At 37.7% G+C, this 14,796-nt stretch overlaps 2 protein-coding genes across 3 annotated transcripts; one reads left to right on the forward strand and one right to left on the reverse strand.

Moving 5' to 3' along the window:
- Positions 1-2,617: 2,617 nt before the first annotated feature.
- On the forward strand, positions 2,618-9,969 carry LOC145014452 (putative serine/threonine protein kinase IREH1). 2 transcript variants are annotated; one of them, XR_013665537.1, is made up of 13 exons: positions 2,618-3,536; positions 4,487-4,554; positions 4,643-6,070; positions 6,146-6,796; positions 6,870-6,962; positions 7,053-7,272; positions 7,358-7,443; positions 7,544-7,632; positions 7,726-7,834; positions 7,898-8,071; positions 8,155-8,232; positions 8,319-8,468; positions 8,528-9,969. XR_013665537.1 is itself a non-coding variant. In XM_078972821.1 (13 exons), the coding sequence occupies exons 1-12, from the start codon at positions 2,804-2,806 to the stop codon at positions 8,400-8,402; spliced, it is 3,813 nt and encodes a 1,270-aa protein (XP_078828947.1). In that variant the 5' UTR covers positions 2,618-2,803; the 3' UTR covers positions 8,403-8,438; positions 8,528-9,969. The 2 variants fall into 2 exon arrangements, 1 of the variants encoding a protein (XP_078828947.1); XM_078972821.1 differs by having other exon boundaries at positions 8,319-8,438.
- LOC145014453 (ERAD-associated E3 ubiquitin-protein ligase component HRD3A-like) lies at positions 9,646-12,447 on the reverse strand. Its single transcript, XM_078972822.1, has 6 exons — positions 11,823-12,447; positions 11,213-11,704; positions 10,925-11,140; positions 10,524-10,847; positions 10,192-10,434; positions 9,646-9,968 (listed from the first exon to the last, which is right to left on the reverse strand). Exons 1-6 carry the CDS (start codon positions 12,384-12,386, stop codon positions 9,735-9,737), a joined length of 2,073 nt encoding a protein of 690 aa, XP_078828948.1. The 5' UTR covers positions 12,387-12,447; the 3' UTR covers positions 9,646-9,734.
- Positions 12,448-14,796: the final 2,349 nt, after the last annotated feature.

Genomic DNA, 14,796 nt, shown 5'->3' on the forward strand with positions numbered 1-14,796 from the left:
GTAGGTATGATGAATGTTTTACCCGTTGAGTTTTATGTATATTCCAGAAGTTAAAACATATATTTTTTTATTTGATTTTGATTTTCTATTGACGTTTGTTTTTAACTTTTGTCTCTTTCTCTTTCAGTGTTATGAAGTTTGATAAAGAAGACTCTTTTCAGTTTGGAATATTCCAAGGTTTACAGCATGGGTAAAACACCAAATAAGTTCTATTTTTAATGATTTTACATTTTTATACTTTTATCGATTAAATTTTTGGGGTAATTTATACGTTTGGTCCCTAACTTTTTTTTTTTTTTAACTTGGAAGATCCATACAGTTTGTTTTTGTTGCACGCTTGGTCCATATCTTACCTAAAAAGACTATTTTGCCATGTATTTAAATAAATACACCCCAACCCCATTTCCACCTCATCTTATTTTACCTTACCTATCCCATCTTATTTAAATAAATTAAAAAATCAAGGACAATATAGTTTTTTTAGATATGATAGAGACCAAGCGCGTAACAAAAACAAATTGTATGGACATTCCTAGTTAAAAAAATAAGTTAATGACCAAACATGCAAATTACCCCAAACCATAGGGAACATTCGTGTTATTTACTCTAAATTTTTAATATGTTTTCTATTTTAATTAATTATTTAGATATAGCTCTGGCCATTATACTTTTACTTAAGGGTTTCAAGGGAATATGTTGCAATGTGTTTGTAGTTGTTAGTAAATTGTCATTTTGTTTTTTCTTACCTATGGTGTATGGTTCAATTTCATTTGGAACCATAGGCTTCTAATTGTGTATTTTTATGCCGACTTGATAGTGCTAATCAATTCCAACTTACCTTTGAATGTTATATCTGATGAATGTCTAACAAACGAACAATTTACCAAATTCGCAGATGCTCAACAGCTCTCCTTTGTCTCCTCAATAATATTTTGGAAGCAGTTCAAGCGAAAGTCGTGGAAGGATACACAATAAAAAACCAGTTCCTCTAAACAATCCTCACAAGGCCAACATACATGAACACTTTTATTAACCGTTATTATGTATGTCTGATTTAGATTATAATTCTAAATATATTAAAAACTAATTAAAAAGTGACCCGTGGTTCATCGCGAGCTCACTCACTAGTTGGAATTTATATTGGTGGTACGGGATTAAAACGATGCGATATGATACACGTTAGATATGTGGAGTACGCACTTGTATGCAATTAGAGAAAGTTAATCATAATGCTCCTTATAGTGGATTTCTTTGTATAAGGGAGAAGTATTTTGACTAAGGTAAAATTTGTCTTTTGAACATCTAAAAGATACATCCTAAGAACTCAAATTGTTATCTCGTGGATTATCATAAATCGAAGTTTGAAAAACCATACATACAGTCAAAATATGACAAAAAAAAAAAAGTAAACTTAACATTATCTACACTTATTCTTATGAACATTGATTATGATCACATCCTTTTCTCCCTTAGTTCTTTGCTAACATATAATGCCATGAAGGACCAAGTTCATGATCCATGTATCATATCTATCACATTCTCAAGAATCTCCATGGAAAATCAAGTACAAATGTGTTGGCTTGGGCCCTTGGCTAGATGGATACATGTCATGATCTCCGTCTCATATCCACTACATTTACAAGAATCTTGTATAAAGAAATTAGGCACGAATAGAAACAAGAAGGACACACATCATGACCCATGTCCGATGCATATCCTGTCTTAGAAAATCTCTACGAGTAAAAAAGTAGTGATGAGCATGGGTCGGTTTGGGTCGGTTTTTGGCTTAAACCAAACCAAATCGTAGAAAGTCGGTTTTTAGGTTTTTAAACCCATATAGGTTCGGTTTTTGCATGGGTCGATTTTTCGGTTTTCCTGGTTAGGTTTATGGGTTTTCGGTTTTAAACCGTGGGTTTATGAGCTCCTGTTTTTTTTTTCTTCTAGACTTTGGGTTCAAACCTAGTGAAAATACGTTGCGATAAATACTATTGTATCTACTTTAAATATAATAAAATAAAGAGTACGAATTTGGTATTATAAAAACATAAAAGTATTCAAAAGATCAAAGTTTAACACCATTATCAGTTTGTTGAAAATAAAGATAACGTATTAAATAGATAAATTCTAAAGTGTAAAACTAAAAGTTTAAATCATAATATAAATAATATATATGTGGGTCGGTTCGGTTTTTATGGGCGGTTTTATACATCAAAACCGAACCTAACCGTTATGTTTCAGTTTTTGTAAAATTCAAACCTAAACCGTCGGTTATTTCTTTGGTTTCGGTTATGTCGGTTTTTCTTGGTTTTTCGATTTTCGGTTCGGTTTTTGCTCTTTCCTGTAAAAAAGGATGAAAAAGATGAGGTCATGATGACCATCTCATTTAGACATTTACAAATATCTTTATAAGAAAATAGAGATATGAATTGTGATGACCAAATGAATACTGGTCGCGATCTCCAAGTCAAGATATTTTTATAAAAACATGAGAACCTTAAAATATGGAGGAAAGAATAATAACATGTGAATACACAATACATTCTTTTAAGATAACAAGAAATAAATACGATTTTTTTTTTTTCTTCTAGAATCACAGTATAAAAGTCGTCATTGCCATGGTTGAAAGTCAAAACTCAAAACCGCTAATTTCTGGAAGTAAAAGGAGGTGGTAGGCTATCCACCCCTCTTTCTCACTTCTCTTTCTGCTTCTTGTAGAGTGCATTTCTTTCCTACCACACGCCCCAGAATCAACGCTACTACTATGCTTGCAGATCTTTAAACGAAACCCTAATGATATGCTACAATGGTGTTTAAGGGTAGATTCTTCCATTCAAAGAAATCATCCGATATATCAAGCCCCGAGGGATCCAATAGCCCACGATCAATAGGGTCTAATTCCAGTTCACCCATCAAATCCGACAAAAAGAAAGCTAAGTCCGCTAGCAAAGACGAACCTCAAACGCCGATCAGCGCTTCATTGCGTCAAAATCAAGTCAAAGATGGTTCCAATTCCAGTTCCACTTCGAATTCAAAGCATCAGAGCCGGAGTAAGAAAGATGGTCTTCAAGGAGTTGAATCGAAGGTTCCGAATACGACTCCTATTACAGAAAAACCGAGTTTGGGATCAGGGTCATCGAAGTTGACGAAGAAAGGGGCGGCGGAAGGTCCTGCTACAGTTTCCCCAATTCTGGCTTCTTCACTTGGGCTAAATCGGATCAAGACGAGATCTGGGCCTTTGCCACAAGAGAGCTTTTTTGGGTTTGGTAGAGATGGTAATAGTAATGATAACAAAAACAAAGTTAATAGTAAAATGGCTTCACTTGGTTCTAGTAATCTTTCAAAATCAAAGAACAATGATGGCGGTAATTTCGAGGATGGATTTGGTATTGACAAGAAAAAGATGTCTAATTCCATGGAGAATGAAGATGGTAGCAATTCAGACCGCATGTCCATTGAAAGCCTACCTTCAAGGGATCATACTCCTAATGTTCTAGGTCGTTCTCGACTGCAAAATGGGGAATCTTCCTCTGAAGCTGGTATGATTTCTTTAAGAGTTTTCATGATGTTTCTCATTACGCACCGCATTTCATATAATGTTATATCTATGTTTCATGAAATTGCTGATTTTAGAGTTGAATGTTCTTCCTTCTAACATTTCCCAATACCATATGCAATATGGAGATTAGAGTTGCGTAATGTTAGGTATAAGAACAGTAGCCGTGGACTAAAAGATGTTGACCCCTCAAAGCCATTCACATAGTTTGGCCCAACCACTCATGTGACACTGCTTTCATCCATGCTCATTAAGATGAAATTTCTAGAAAGATACCACATCTAGATTGATTTGAAGATATATGCTGCCCAAATTGGGCCCTATTGCCCATGTGACACCATTTAATCCATGTCCAGTAATAAATGTATCATAAGAATATCTTAGATATAACTATAAGTATATGGATATACTCTTATATAAAGTATGCTGGATTCAGAAATTATTTCTGCACTATTTGCTTCATCATTCTTCATCTATCTTGACAATTCCCATCAAAATAGTTTTCAACTTTGATATTTTAGGCATCCAACCTTCAGTTTTAACAATAGACTTTCATATAGGTGTTATTTATATAGTTTATTCTTGACAATCATGATACACTACTACTTACTTCACATTAGTTGCTAAATACGCAATACACATACATCTTAATACTTCCTTCATTAACATAACACTATATTTTAATAATTTGATTTCATCTTCACATACTTGTTAGACATGTACTTTATCTTAACATTGACTAACATGCAAAGCAATTCACTTTATGATCTTTAAGCTCTTAACTTGAGAACCCATAAATCTTGAGTCCATGACCTTAAACTTAAGTCATGTACTCATGAAATTAATCATACATTCATCATTATTCCATCATATTCCCATGTAGTTTTTAAGCAATAATTAAATATATCTCAAGTTACTCAACTACCATGATAGGCCATGTAAATTCAAGGGGATTCTCTGGAGGCTTGAGGAGTTCAGAGCTTTGTACTCCAGAAATGAAGGTGAGTTATTCTATTAGTTCTAGCAAACTGTTTTTTTCTTTCTCCTTTTTTTTTTGTAATTGAAAAACTACTTATTCTGCCATTGTAGACTTCCTATGATTCTGAAAACCCAAAAGAATCCGAGTCACCCCGTTTTCAAGCCATACTAAGGGTTACAAGTGCACCTAGAAAACGATATCCATCTGACATCAAAAGCTTCTCACATGAACTAAACTCCAAAGGCGTACGCCCTTACCCTTATTGGAAACCCCGTGGTTTAAACAACTTAGATGAAGTTTTAGTAACAATACGCGCGAAATTCGATAAAGCAAAAGAGGAAGTAGATTCAGATCTTCATATATTTGCAGCAGATCTTCTTCCCATTCTTGAAAAGAACTCAGAAACCCATCCAGAATGGCAGGAAACTTTAGAGGACTTACTGGTTTTAGCTCAAAGATGTGCCATGACTACCCCTGGAGAGTTTTTACTACAATGTGAAGGCATTGTTCAGGAGTTAGATGACAGGCGTCAAGAACTTCCAATGGGAATCTTGAAAAAGCTTCATACCCGTATGCTTTTCATACTCACAAGATGTACAAGATTGCTTCAGTTTCATAAAGAAAGTGGATTAGCTGAAGATGAACTTGTTCTTCAGCTTCGAAAATCTCTTCATTCTGCAGATAAAAACATCCCAACAACTATTAAAAAAGATGACATTTCAATTCCAAGAACATCAAAAACCTCAAAAACATCATCAACAAGACAATATTACAGTCAGGAACAACGTGGGCTACATAACATGGATTGGAAAAAAGAACAAGCTCCACCTCCTGTAGAAATAGTTAAAGGTTTAGACTCTCCAACAAGCAGAAACCGTATGTCATCATGGAAAAAACTGCCATCTCCCGGAGGAAAAGCTCCGGTGACTGAAGTTGCTCCGGTGAAAGAACTTGCACTTGCTCCGGTGAAAGATCTTCAGATACAACCTGCAACCACTACTTATAAGCATCAACATAAAGCTTCATGGGGATGGGGTGAACAATCGAATATATTTGATGAAAGCTCTATAATTTGTAGGATTTGTGAGGAAGAAGTTCCTACTTTACAATTAGAAGATCATTCTAGAATCTGTGCGATTGCGGATCGATGTGATCAAAAAGGTCTTCGTGTTGATGAAAGGTTAGTAAGAATCTCTGAAACTCTTGAGAAGCTAATGGAGTCGCTTTCTGAAGGTGCAAAAGTATCAAATTCTGAAGAATCTGAGCTTGTGTCTCCAAATGATTGGTCTAGAAGAGGTTCAGAGGACATGATTGATTGTTTTCCAGAAGGTGATAATTCGGTTTTAATGGATGACATGAAAGGGATGCATTCTATAGCACCATATAGAACACGTTTAGGTCCTATATCTGATCAAATGGCCACATCATCTGCTGGGAGCATTACTCCTAGGTCACCATTGTTGACACCTAGGACTAGCCAGATAGACTTGTTGTTAGCTGGAAAAGGTGCTTATTCAGAAAATGCTGATCTTCCACAGGTATAATTGATTGATTTCAATCTTTTGCTTTCTAAGTAACTCATTACTGATAGTTTTGTTTTTTGAATGATGTAGATGAATGAGCTTGCTGATATTGCCAGATGTGCTGGAAATACACCCTTAGATGATTCCCGCTCTCTGCCATATCTGCTGACGTGTCTTGAAGATCTAAAAGTTGTTACAGACAGAAGAAAGTTTGATGCTTTAACTGTGGAAACATTTGGAGCAAGAATAGAGAAGCTTATTAGGGAAAAGTATTTGCAGCTTTTCGAGTTGGTTGATGATGAAAAAGTTGACATCACAAGCACTGTAATCGATGAAGATGCTCCATTAGAAGATGATGTTATACGCAGCCTTAGAACAAGCCCTATACATTCAAAAGATCGGACCTCAATCGATGATTTTGAGATCATAAAACCGATTAGTCGTGGTGCATTTGGGCGTGTTTTTTTAGCCAAAAAGAGAACAACAGGGGATCTTTTTGCTATCAAAGTTCTTAAAAAAGCAGACATGATTCGCAAAAATGCTGTTGAAAGTATATTGGCTGAACGTGATATTTTGATATCAGTTCGCAACCCTTTTGTGGTTCGTTTTTTCTATTCTTTCACATGTCGTGAGAATCTTTACCTTGTTATGGAGTATTTAAATGGTGGCGATTTGTATTCTTTGTTGAGAAATCTGGGATGCTTGGATGAAGATGTTGCTCGTGTATATATTGCAGAAGTGGTAAGTTTTTTGATTTCGTGAGATGGGACCCACAATTTATATATATATGAATGACATTTTATAAATTGAACAGGTGCTTGCGTTGGAATATATTCATTCTTTACGTGTTGTTCATCGTGATCTAAAACCAGATAATTTGTTGATTGCACATGATGGGCATATAAAGGTATAAATAATTAAATATAATATTGGAGTTTTAATATATTCTATTTTTTTTTTTACTGTTTACACTGTAATTGTTATTTGTGTTTTACAGTTGACGGATTTTGGGCTCTCGAAAGTTGGTTTAATTAATAGTACAGACGACTTATCTGGTCCAGCAGTTAGTGGGACATCATTATTAGGAGAAGGAGAACATGAATCTCAATCATCTTTCTTATCTGAAAGTGAAAGTCAACAAGAAAGGCGTAAAAAACGGTCTGCTGTGGGGACCCCTGACTATTTAGCACCCGAGATTCTTTTGGGAACTGGACATGGTTCGTTCAAATTGTAATAATATTTACTATATCATATATTTTTAACAACCCCATGCAACAAAATTTTATCTCCCATCTTTTTTAGGTACATCTGCGGATTGGTGGTCAGTTGGTGTGATACTTTTTGAACTAATTGTTGGCATTCCTCCTTTCAACGCAGAACATCCTCAGGTTTATTTGAGTTTTTTTTTTTTTTTTTTTTTTTTTTTTACCTTTTTCGATTGTACTCTGATATTGTTTATTTATTTATACTTTGTTTTTTTTTGTTCAGACGATATTTGATAACATTCTCAACCGTAATATACCTTGGCCAGTGGTACCTGATGAAATGAGCGCGGATGCCCAGGATCTAATTGATCAGTAAGAGAAACTTGCTAATTTCTTTTTTAAGTCAAAAAGAAAGAAACACCTCACTTAATCAACTTATTTATTTCTTCTCATTCCTGTCTGCAGATTATTGACAGAAGATCCAAACCAGAGACTTGGAGCTAAGGGAGCAACCGAGGTGAAACAGCATCGGTTTTTCAGGGATATCAACTGGCATACACTCGCACTACAGAAGGTTTGTGTTTTGTATAATATACATGTGAGTTGTTTTTGTACTGAGATTGGTTTTATAACTCAGGCTGCATTTATTCCTTCATTTGAGAGTGCACTAGACACGAGTTATTTCACAAGCCGATACATGTGGAACACCTCAGAGGAGCATGGATATGTCGCCAGTGAAACAGAAGATTCCAGTGACAATGGCAGCATCAGTGGTGGCAGTAGTTGCCTAAGCAATCGCCATGATGAAGTTGTCAGTAACTCTTGTTAATTCTCAATAATAAAATCCAACATTTTTGCTTGTGATTTTTTTTTTTAACTGCCACGTGTCAGCAGGTTGATGAGTATGGAGGTCCTGCAGAAGTTGGATCACAATCTTGTGTCAACTACTCTTTCAGTAATTTCTCCTTCAAGGTACATACATAAAAGGACAATGTACTTTTTTTTTTTTTATTGATTTGGCCACTTAACCATTATATCTTTTTGTTGTGTTGCTACAGAATCTGTCTCAACTCGCTTCGATCAATTATGATTTGCTTACGAAAGGATTGAAAGATGATCAGTCAACAAAACCAAACGAATAGTCAGCCTGGTCAACGCACCAGAAAGAAGTCAAAGGGGTATGGTGGTTTCATGTGAAGGATGTAAATGTAAGTACTAAGTATAGTTATTCTCCTTTTTACATATATTAAATACAAGTTTTTCACAGATGGAAGTGAAGTTTTTCGGCATCGGGGGTAGAATGGTCAGAAGAGGTTTGGTTCTACAGATGTGTGACAAGAAGGGCGGGTAAACTGGAAACTATTTAATTGAATTAAACACAATGAGTTGGGAAATAGAAAGAAAAGAAGCCATGCCCTCTAAATTTTGTGGTGTTGTTTTTATCTTGTTTGTAAATATTACTCTTTTTAAAGTGTTTTTAAATGAAATATATGATTGTGTAGTAGTGTCAAATGGGAGCCTTGGATTCGTACAATTGGTAAAACATGTTATGTGGGCCATGTCAATCTCTAGTTAGAGTTTTGAGTCTTGGCTTGGTAGACAAGATGACAGAATACTATACTATGGTTAGGAAAAAGAAGCTTTAAATGGATATCTCCATGTTTTTAATGTAGTTTTGCTTAGTATTGGATTGACATGTCAGTGGGCACAAATTGTATCTTATCTTATGTCTGGTTGCTTTCCTAGAAGACTTCCAACCTAAGAAAAACGAGAACCTGCAATGTGCAAACCATGTGAAGAGGATAAGTCGATGCAAACAATGAACTTATAGCTTTAGCCACCACTTTCATCGCCTCTATTTTAAGCAGGTTTGTATCTTTCTTTATCTATGCTCACCACACCTAGAAATTCCTTAAAACGGGATTCTTTGACCTTAAAGTTGGACCTCCTCACATAATCTCCTTACAAATAATGAACTAAAATAGAATTCGCTTGTTTTATAAACAATTTGTGTTAAATATGATTACAAAACTATACTATTACAACAATAATACCAGTTCTCAAAATAAGGCGATTCAAAAAACTGTATGCATTTGCATATACTTCGGATGACTTCCCATATAAAAACCATTTACTTTTCAACTTATTTATTAAGTTTTACTTTCACCTAGCTTGCAGAGTTACAAACGAGTTGAACTTCAATCAAATCACCTAAGCTCAAACTCTAATTACGGCACACAAACACCTTCTACACTAAATTATAAACTCTAAATAAATTTATTGCTACGGTGTCTTTTTGTAGTTCAAGTACAGTCTCAATATAATCTAAAAAAAAGTAAATTTACAATCTAAGAAAAAAATGTAAGAAAAGTGTCTGGAACAAACTCAAGTAAAATTCCTGTGGGTGGCATTCACTTCTCATAAAGATCATCTTCAACAATGTTCAAAAATCATTCATTCTTACAATTCCATACTCAATTGACAAGTGGTGCAACATTGTCATTAGGGCGAAGTGGCGGAGGAGCCACTCCCCCTCCCCCACCACCACCAGCCGCCACCTGCCGCCGTTGCCGCTCACGAAGGTAAAGCACCGTCAACAAGCAAACAAAAAGAGTAAGAATCGTTGCATTCCCTTCCTCCATTACAACGTTCTTGATCCATTCATCCGCTTTTGGGTAAACACCAGGCAAAGAGTCTATCAAATCAACCTGTAACAATAACAAGGGCATTCACGTCTTTTCACATACAACATCAAGAGCAAGTCCCTATCCCATCTCGACATATTTGAATGAAACAAAAAAGTACAATTTTGTCCCATTGACCGACACCACTCCCAGTACAATGCATGTCAAACACAGTACATCCTGGTCTGTTCTGTCTTGTGTAACAAACTAGATTTAAGAGAAAAAAAAAAAAAAAAAAAAAACTCACCATAAAACTATTGGCGTAATTTCTGCGTACCCACAAGCTAGCAAGGGCTAACATCACAGGCAACTTTGCAGCAGGATCAATTTCTAGGGCTTGATCATAGTAACGTTTAGCAAGATGAAGATCTAAAGGAAGTCCTTGACCATGTTCATGCATATATCCCAAGTTAAACATAGCTTGAGCATTTGACTGTGATTTGGCATGCATATAAGCATCCGCAGCACGATCATAATCTCTTTCAGTCCCCTATAAACAATATCTCAAAACTTAAAACCATGTTTTATAAGTACTGTAAGTACGTTGCTATTACAGGTATAAAAAAAGTTTACACATACCCTGCCATAATAGTATGCATCTCCAATAAGCAAAGCTGCGTGTTCATTACCCTGTTCGGAAGCTTGCCACCATAAAGAATGTGCACGTTGATGCCTTTCTGCATCTGTGCAAAACCCTGATTCACCCATGCACATGCTTGCTTCACCAAATTTATCAAGAATCCAGGCTGCGTTACTTTGTGCCACCTCATACCCTAATTCTGCCATTCTTGAGTATAGTAAAAAAGCTTTTCCGATTTCGCCCTTTAGATATGCTTCTAATGCCCATCTAGATAATGAACTCCATGGTCCCCTTTCTGCAACTAGTTTGTACAATGATGTTGCCTGAAACCGGATCTTGTTAAGCTTTTGTCTTGAATAAGTGCTTGAAAGATTTATAGAGGTTATGAGTAAACACATACCATTGGGAGATTCTTTTTTAGACCTATACCAGTGTGGAACATCTTTGCCAATTGGTAAAATGCTTTTGGTTGACCAGCATTTGCTGCTACTATGAAATACTTGCAAGCTAGCTTCACGTCTTTCTTGACTCCAATTCCTTTGAGATACATTACACCCAAGTTGTAATGCCCACCAGCTTCCTCATTTTCAGCAGCCTTTTCAAAGTATTCTTTTGCCTAAAATCAAAAATGTGTAAGGAGCATGAATCTGCTAAATGTAAGAGAAATATAGACCTTCAGAAAACTTACTTTAGTGTAGTTCTTTTGTTCTACTCCATAACCCTTGACGTATAAGTATCCCATTCCATTGTAAGCTGAATAAAGTTTCTGTTTTGATGCTAACGTGAGCCATTCAAGAGCTTTTGTGTAGTTTCGTTTAACTCCAGCACCTCTTGCATAGATCTCACCAAGAAGCTCCATGGACCTAGGTTCACCTTTGTCCACAGCCTTAGAGAACCACCATAATGCTTTGGCATGATCACGCCTGACTCCTCTTAATCCAAAGTAGTAAAATATGCCGATCTTATACATGGCTACAGCATTTCCTTTCTGTGCCTGGTATTCCAAGATCTGGAAGTCTTCATCTTCTTCCCCTCTGGATTTTCTGAGAGCTTCTTTGTTCTCTTCTGCTCCGCTATGGATTCTAACTGGTTCAATCACTGGGGAGTCTTTTGAGATCAAGAAACTGTTAACAGCGGCTTCGGCTAGCTCAGCATACAGTATGACTGCTTTATCATATACCTGCAACATGAATCATACAATTCACCAATCAAAGGTCCCTAATTCTAGTTCACAATCAGACAAAATTAGAGATATCTTTATGCACACAACATGTGTGTGTTATAAAAGAATAACTTACATCTTGGCGAGAATACGTATAAGCGAGTGCCAATTTCGATTGCATATTGCCAGAATCAGCGGCGAAGTGATGGTACATGAAAGCTTTGGCACCACTACGCTCCCTAGCCATTCCTGTATTATACAAAAACCCTAACAGCGACTGCGCGTGAGGATTGCCGGTGGCGGCGGCCGATTCAATCTCCGAAGCGACATCCTCCATTGCCCTACCCCCATCGCTCACGGCGGCGACCATTTTCCTGACGCTCGAATAATACTCCTCTAGTTGGGGATTGATCGGGAACTCTTCGGCGGAATTAGAGTTGGATTCGTCTGGCTCGAATATCGGTCGCCAGGATCCAGGATCCAGGTCGTCATCGGACCTAGCGTCTGATTCACCGAATTCGTCCCAATCAGCGACGGAAGAGGGATCATCAGGAGACTCATCAACGGGTCCATCCTTCAGGTCGTCTTGAGAGAGGACAAGAACGAACGGCCGGGCAGTTACTGTTGTCGAGAGGAGGAGAGAGCAGAGTATCAATATTATCAGGTGAGCGGCGCACGGTGGCTTCCGACGACTTCGCATCTCTCCGGTCGCTGGATTTCTTTTCGGGTTGGTAAAAAAAAGTCCAAGTCCTCGCCATATAAAACATTCCGCTTGAATTACAAAAAATCTAGAAATTAGAAAATCATAACTTCTGAAATCTGATCCTAGAAGCCTGATTCGGGTTAACCGGACCTTTTTCGGGTTACATAATACGGATTTCGGGTTTGGATTATTCATATTCATATATCATACTATAAACAAGAATTTTTTTTGGAAAAATGTATTACAATTTGGGTTTTGGATTAGGTTATTCAAAAATTATATATGGAAAAATAAAAATATATAATTTATGCTTTTTCGGATTTCAAATGGCCCCATATGACAAAAATTCAAATTACAAGAAACCCAAACCAAACCAATAAATTGGATTTTTATTCGATTTCACTCCAAACCTAAACTTACATCAAATAATAATAAGGGATAATGACTTGAAAGGGTAACGAACTTTCGACTTTTGTCATATTTAATCACTAAACTTTTTTTCGTTATCTATTTGCCATTGAACTATTGAAACTGTTTACATTTTACCTTTATGACCGGCTGTTTAATAACTTTATTCATATCCGGTTCTGGTCCTTTTTCCTTATTAATTCCCTAGGCATTTGGAAAATTAGAACACATGAATATTATAGCGTATGCAATTGATCCTATACCCGAAGCATATGGAACACTTGTAACAACCCAGATTTCCAGGTATCTTTAATTTCATATTTTTGGTATTTGGTGAGGGGACTCGGCGAGTTGGAGGTCGAACTCGCCGAGTCGGGTCGCGGTTTTGGACGAAGGTTCGCGTCTGGACTCGGCGAGTCCAAGGGATGGACTCGGCGAGTCCGCGCTGTTTAATGAAACCCTAATTTTCCGGTCCTAAGCCCTATTTAAAGGACCTTATGGCCCTTCATTGCGGCCACCTTGAGCCCTGAGCGCACCAAAGCAGCTGAGAGTCCTTGTGAGTGAGATAAGAGGCTATTTGTTCACCAATTTGTGTGTTATTGCAAGAAAGGAAGGAGAAGATCAAGCTAGAAGAGTTGGGGAGCGTGGATCTGCTTCTATTTCATCAAGGGAAGCTTCTTGAGGTAAATTTCAGAGCTAATCTTCGTGTTTTGGTTGATATGTCAAATCTAGGGTTTCTTCTTGACCCATTTGACTTGTATTTGAATTGTGAAAGGTCCCATGGAGATATGGAACCTAGATCTGGACCTTAGCAGGTCCAGAAGGCCCCAAATGATATGCTTTATGTCCATTCTTTTGAGTTGGAGACTAGGGTTGCCATATTAGAGGTCATTTTCCCAAAAAGAGCCTTGTAAGTGTTGCATGGCGGCCAAGACTGAGACTTTACGTGACAAATGAGCTTGGGAAGGCCAGATCTATGTGTGTATGGAACGGATCTGACCGCAGAAGCAAGTTTTAGCTGATGCATGGCATGGACTCGCCGAGTCTGAAGAACAGACTCGACGAGTAGCTTGAAGATTGTCCTTAAAACCACCCAATGAGTAGTCCTGCCGAGTTATGGGTGACTCAGTGAGTCACAAAGAGTTAGAGAGGGATTGACAGGTGGACCGAGTCGAGTTGGGACTCGCCGAGTTGTCCTTGCGACTCGGCGAGTTGAGTCGCGGTGGCCCCGTGATTCATGACCAGGTGGAACTCGTCGAGTCGGGGGAGTACTCGACGTGTCAAGGGGAAATCCTTGCGAGTTGGTGAAAACGCGTAGACTCGCCGAGTCGCTCTAGTGCACTCGCCGAGTCCAGTCAAATTGACCATTAACTGTTGACCATAGTTGACCAGTGTTGACTTGATAGGGATGGTCAACCTTAGTGGTACAAGTATTAATTATAGATATATGATGTTATAGGAGGATTATAGCTCGGGGGTTCGAGCACGAGTGATTTCCAGGGTTCGCGAGTTATCGAGATATACGAGGTGAGTCTTCTCACTATACTGTACCCGAAAGGGTTTGACTGTGTGACCGGAAGGTCGGATATGCTATGAGATATATGTGTTATGTGTGATAAGTTATTCGTTATATGTGCCATGTATGATATGCTTGATATGGGCCGGAAGGCATTATATTATGGGCCGGAAGGCGGATATGTTATGGGCCAGAAGGCATTGTAAAATGGACCGTAAGGTTGACGTGGGTAGGACCAGAAGGTCCACCCAGTCGGGACGGAAGTCCCCTGAGACACAGGGACCGGAAGGTCAGGGCCTGGAAAGGCGTATGTACGTAGGTGGTATTTTGGGGAACTCACTAAGCATTTATGCTTACAGTTGTTGTGTTATGTGTTTCAGGTACTAGCGAGGACCGTGGGAAGGCACCGGCATGATCGTACACACACTCGGGGAAAACTATTTTGTGATCTTTGTTATGTAATCGGTCGTGACAATATTGTTT

This window comes from Lactuca saligna, chromosome 9 (genome assembly GCF_052625555.1).
Source record: "Lactuca saligna cultivar CGN05327 chromosome 9, ASM5262555v1, whole genome shotgun sequence".
In the NCBI taxonomy this organism is placed as follows: Eukaryota; Viridiplantae; Streptophyta; class Magnoliopsida; order Asterales; family Asteraceae; genus Lactuca; species Lactuca saligna.

Bases quoted from the DNA above. Each gene is read 5' to 3' on its own strand.
- LOC145014452 (XM_078972821.1), top strand. From the start codon at position 2,804: ATGGTGTTTAAGGGTAGATTCTTCCATTCAAAGAAATCATCCGATATA. The intron at 7,444-7,543 runs GTTTATTTGAGT...TTTTTTGTTCAG, and splicing joins TCAACGCAGAACATCCTCAG to ACGATATTTGATAACATTCT. The intron at 7,835-7,897 runs GTTTGTGTTTTG...TTTATAACTCAG, and splicing joins ATACACTCGCACTACAGAAG to GCTGCATTTATTCCTTCATT.
- LOC145014453 (XM_078972822.1), bottom strand. From the start codon at position 12,386: ATGCGAAGTCGTCGGAAGCCACCGTGCGCCGCTCACCTGATAATATTG. The intron at 10,848-10,924 runs GTATGTGTTTAC...ATCCGGTTTCAG, and splicing joins TAAAAAAGAATCTCCCAATG to GCAACATCATTGTACAAACT. The intron at 10,435-10,523 runs GTATGTGTAAAC...TATTGTTTATAG, and splicing joins ATGCATACTATTATGGCAGG to GGGACTGAAAGAGATTATGA.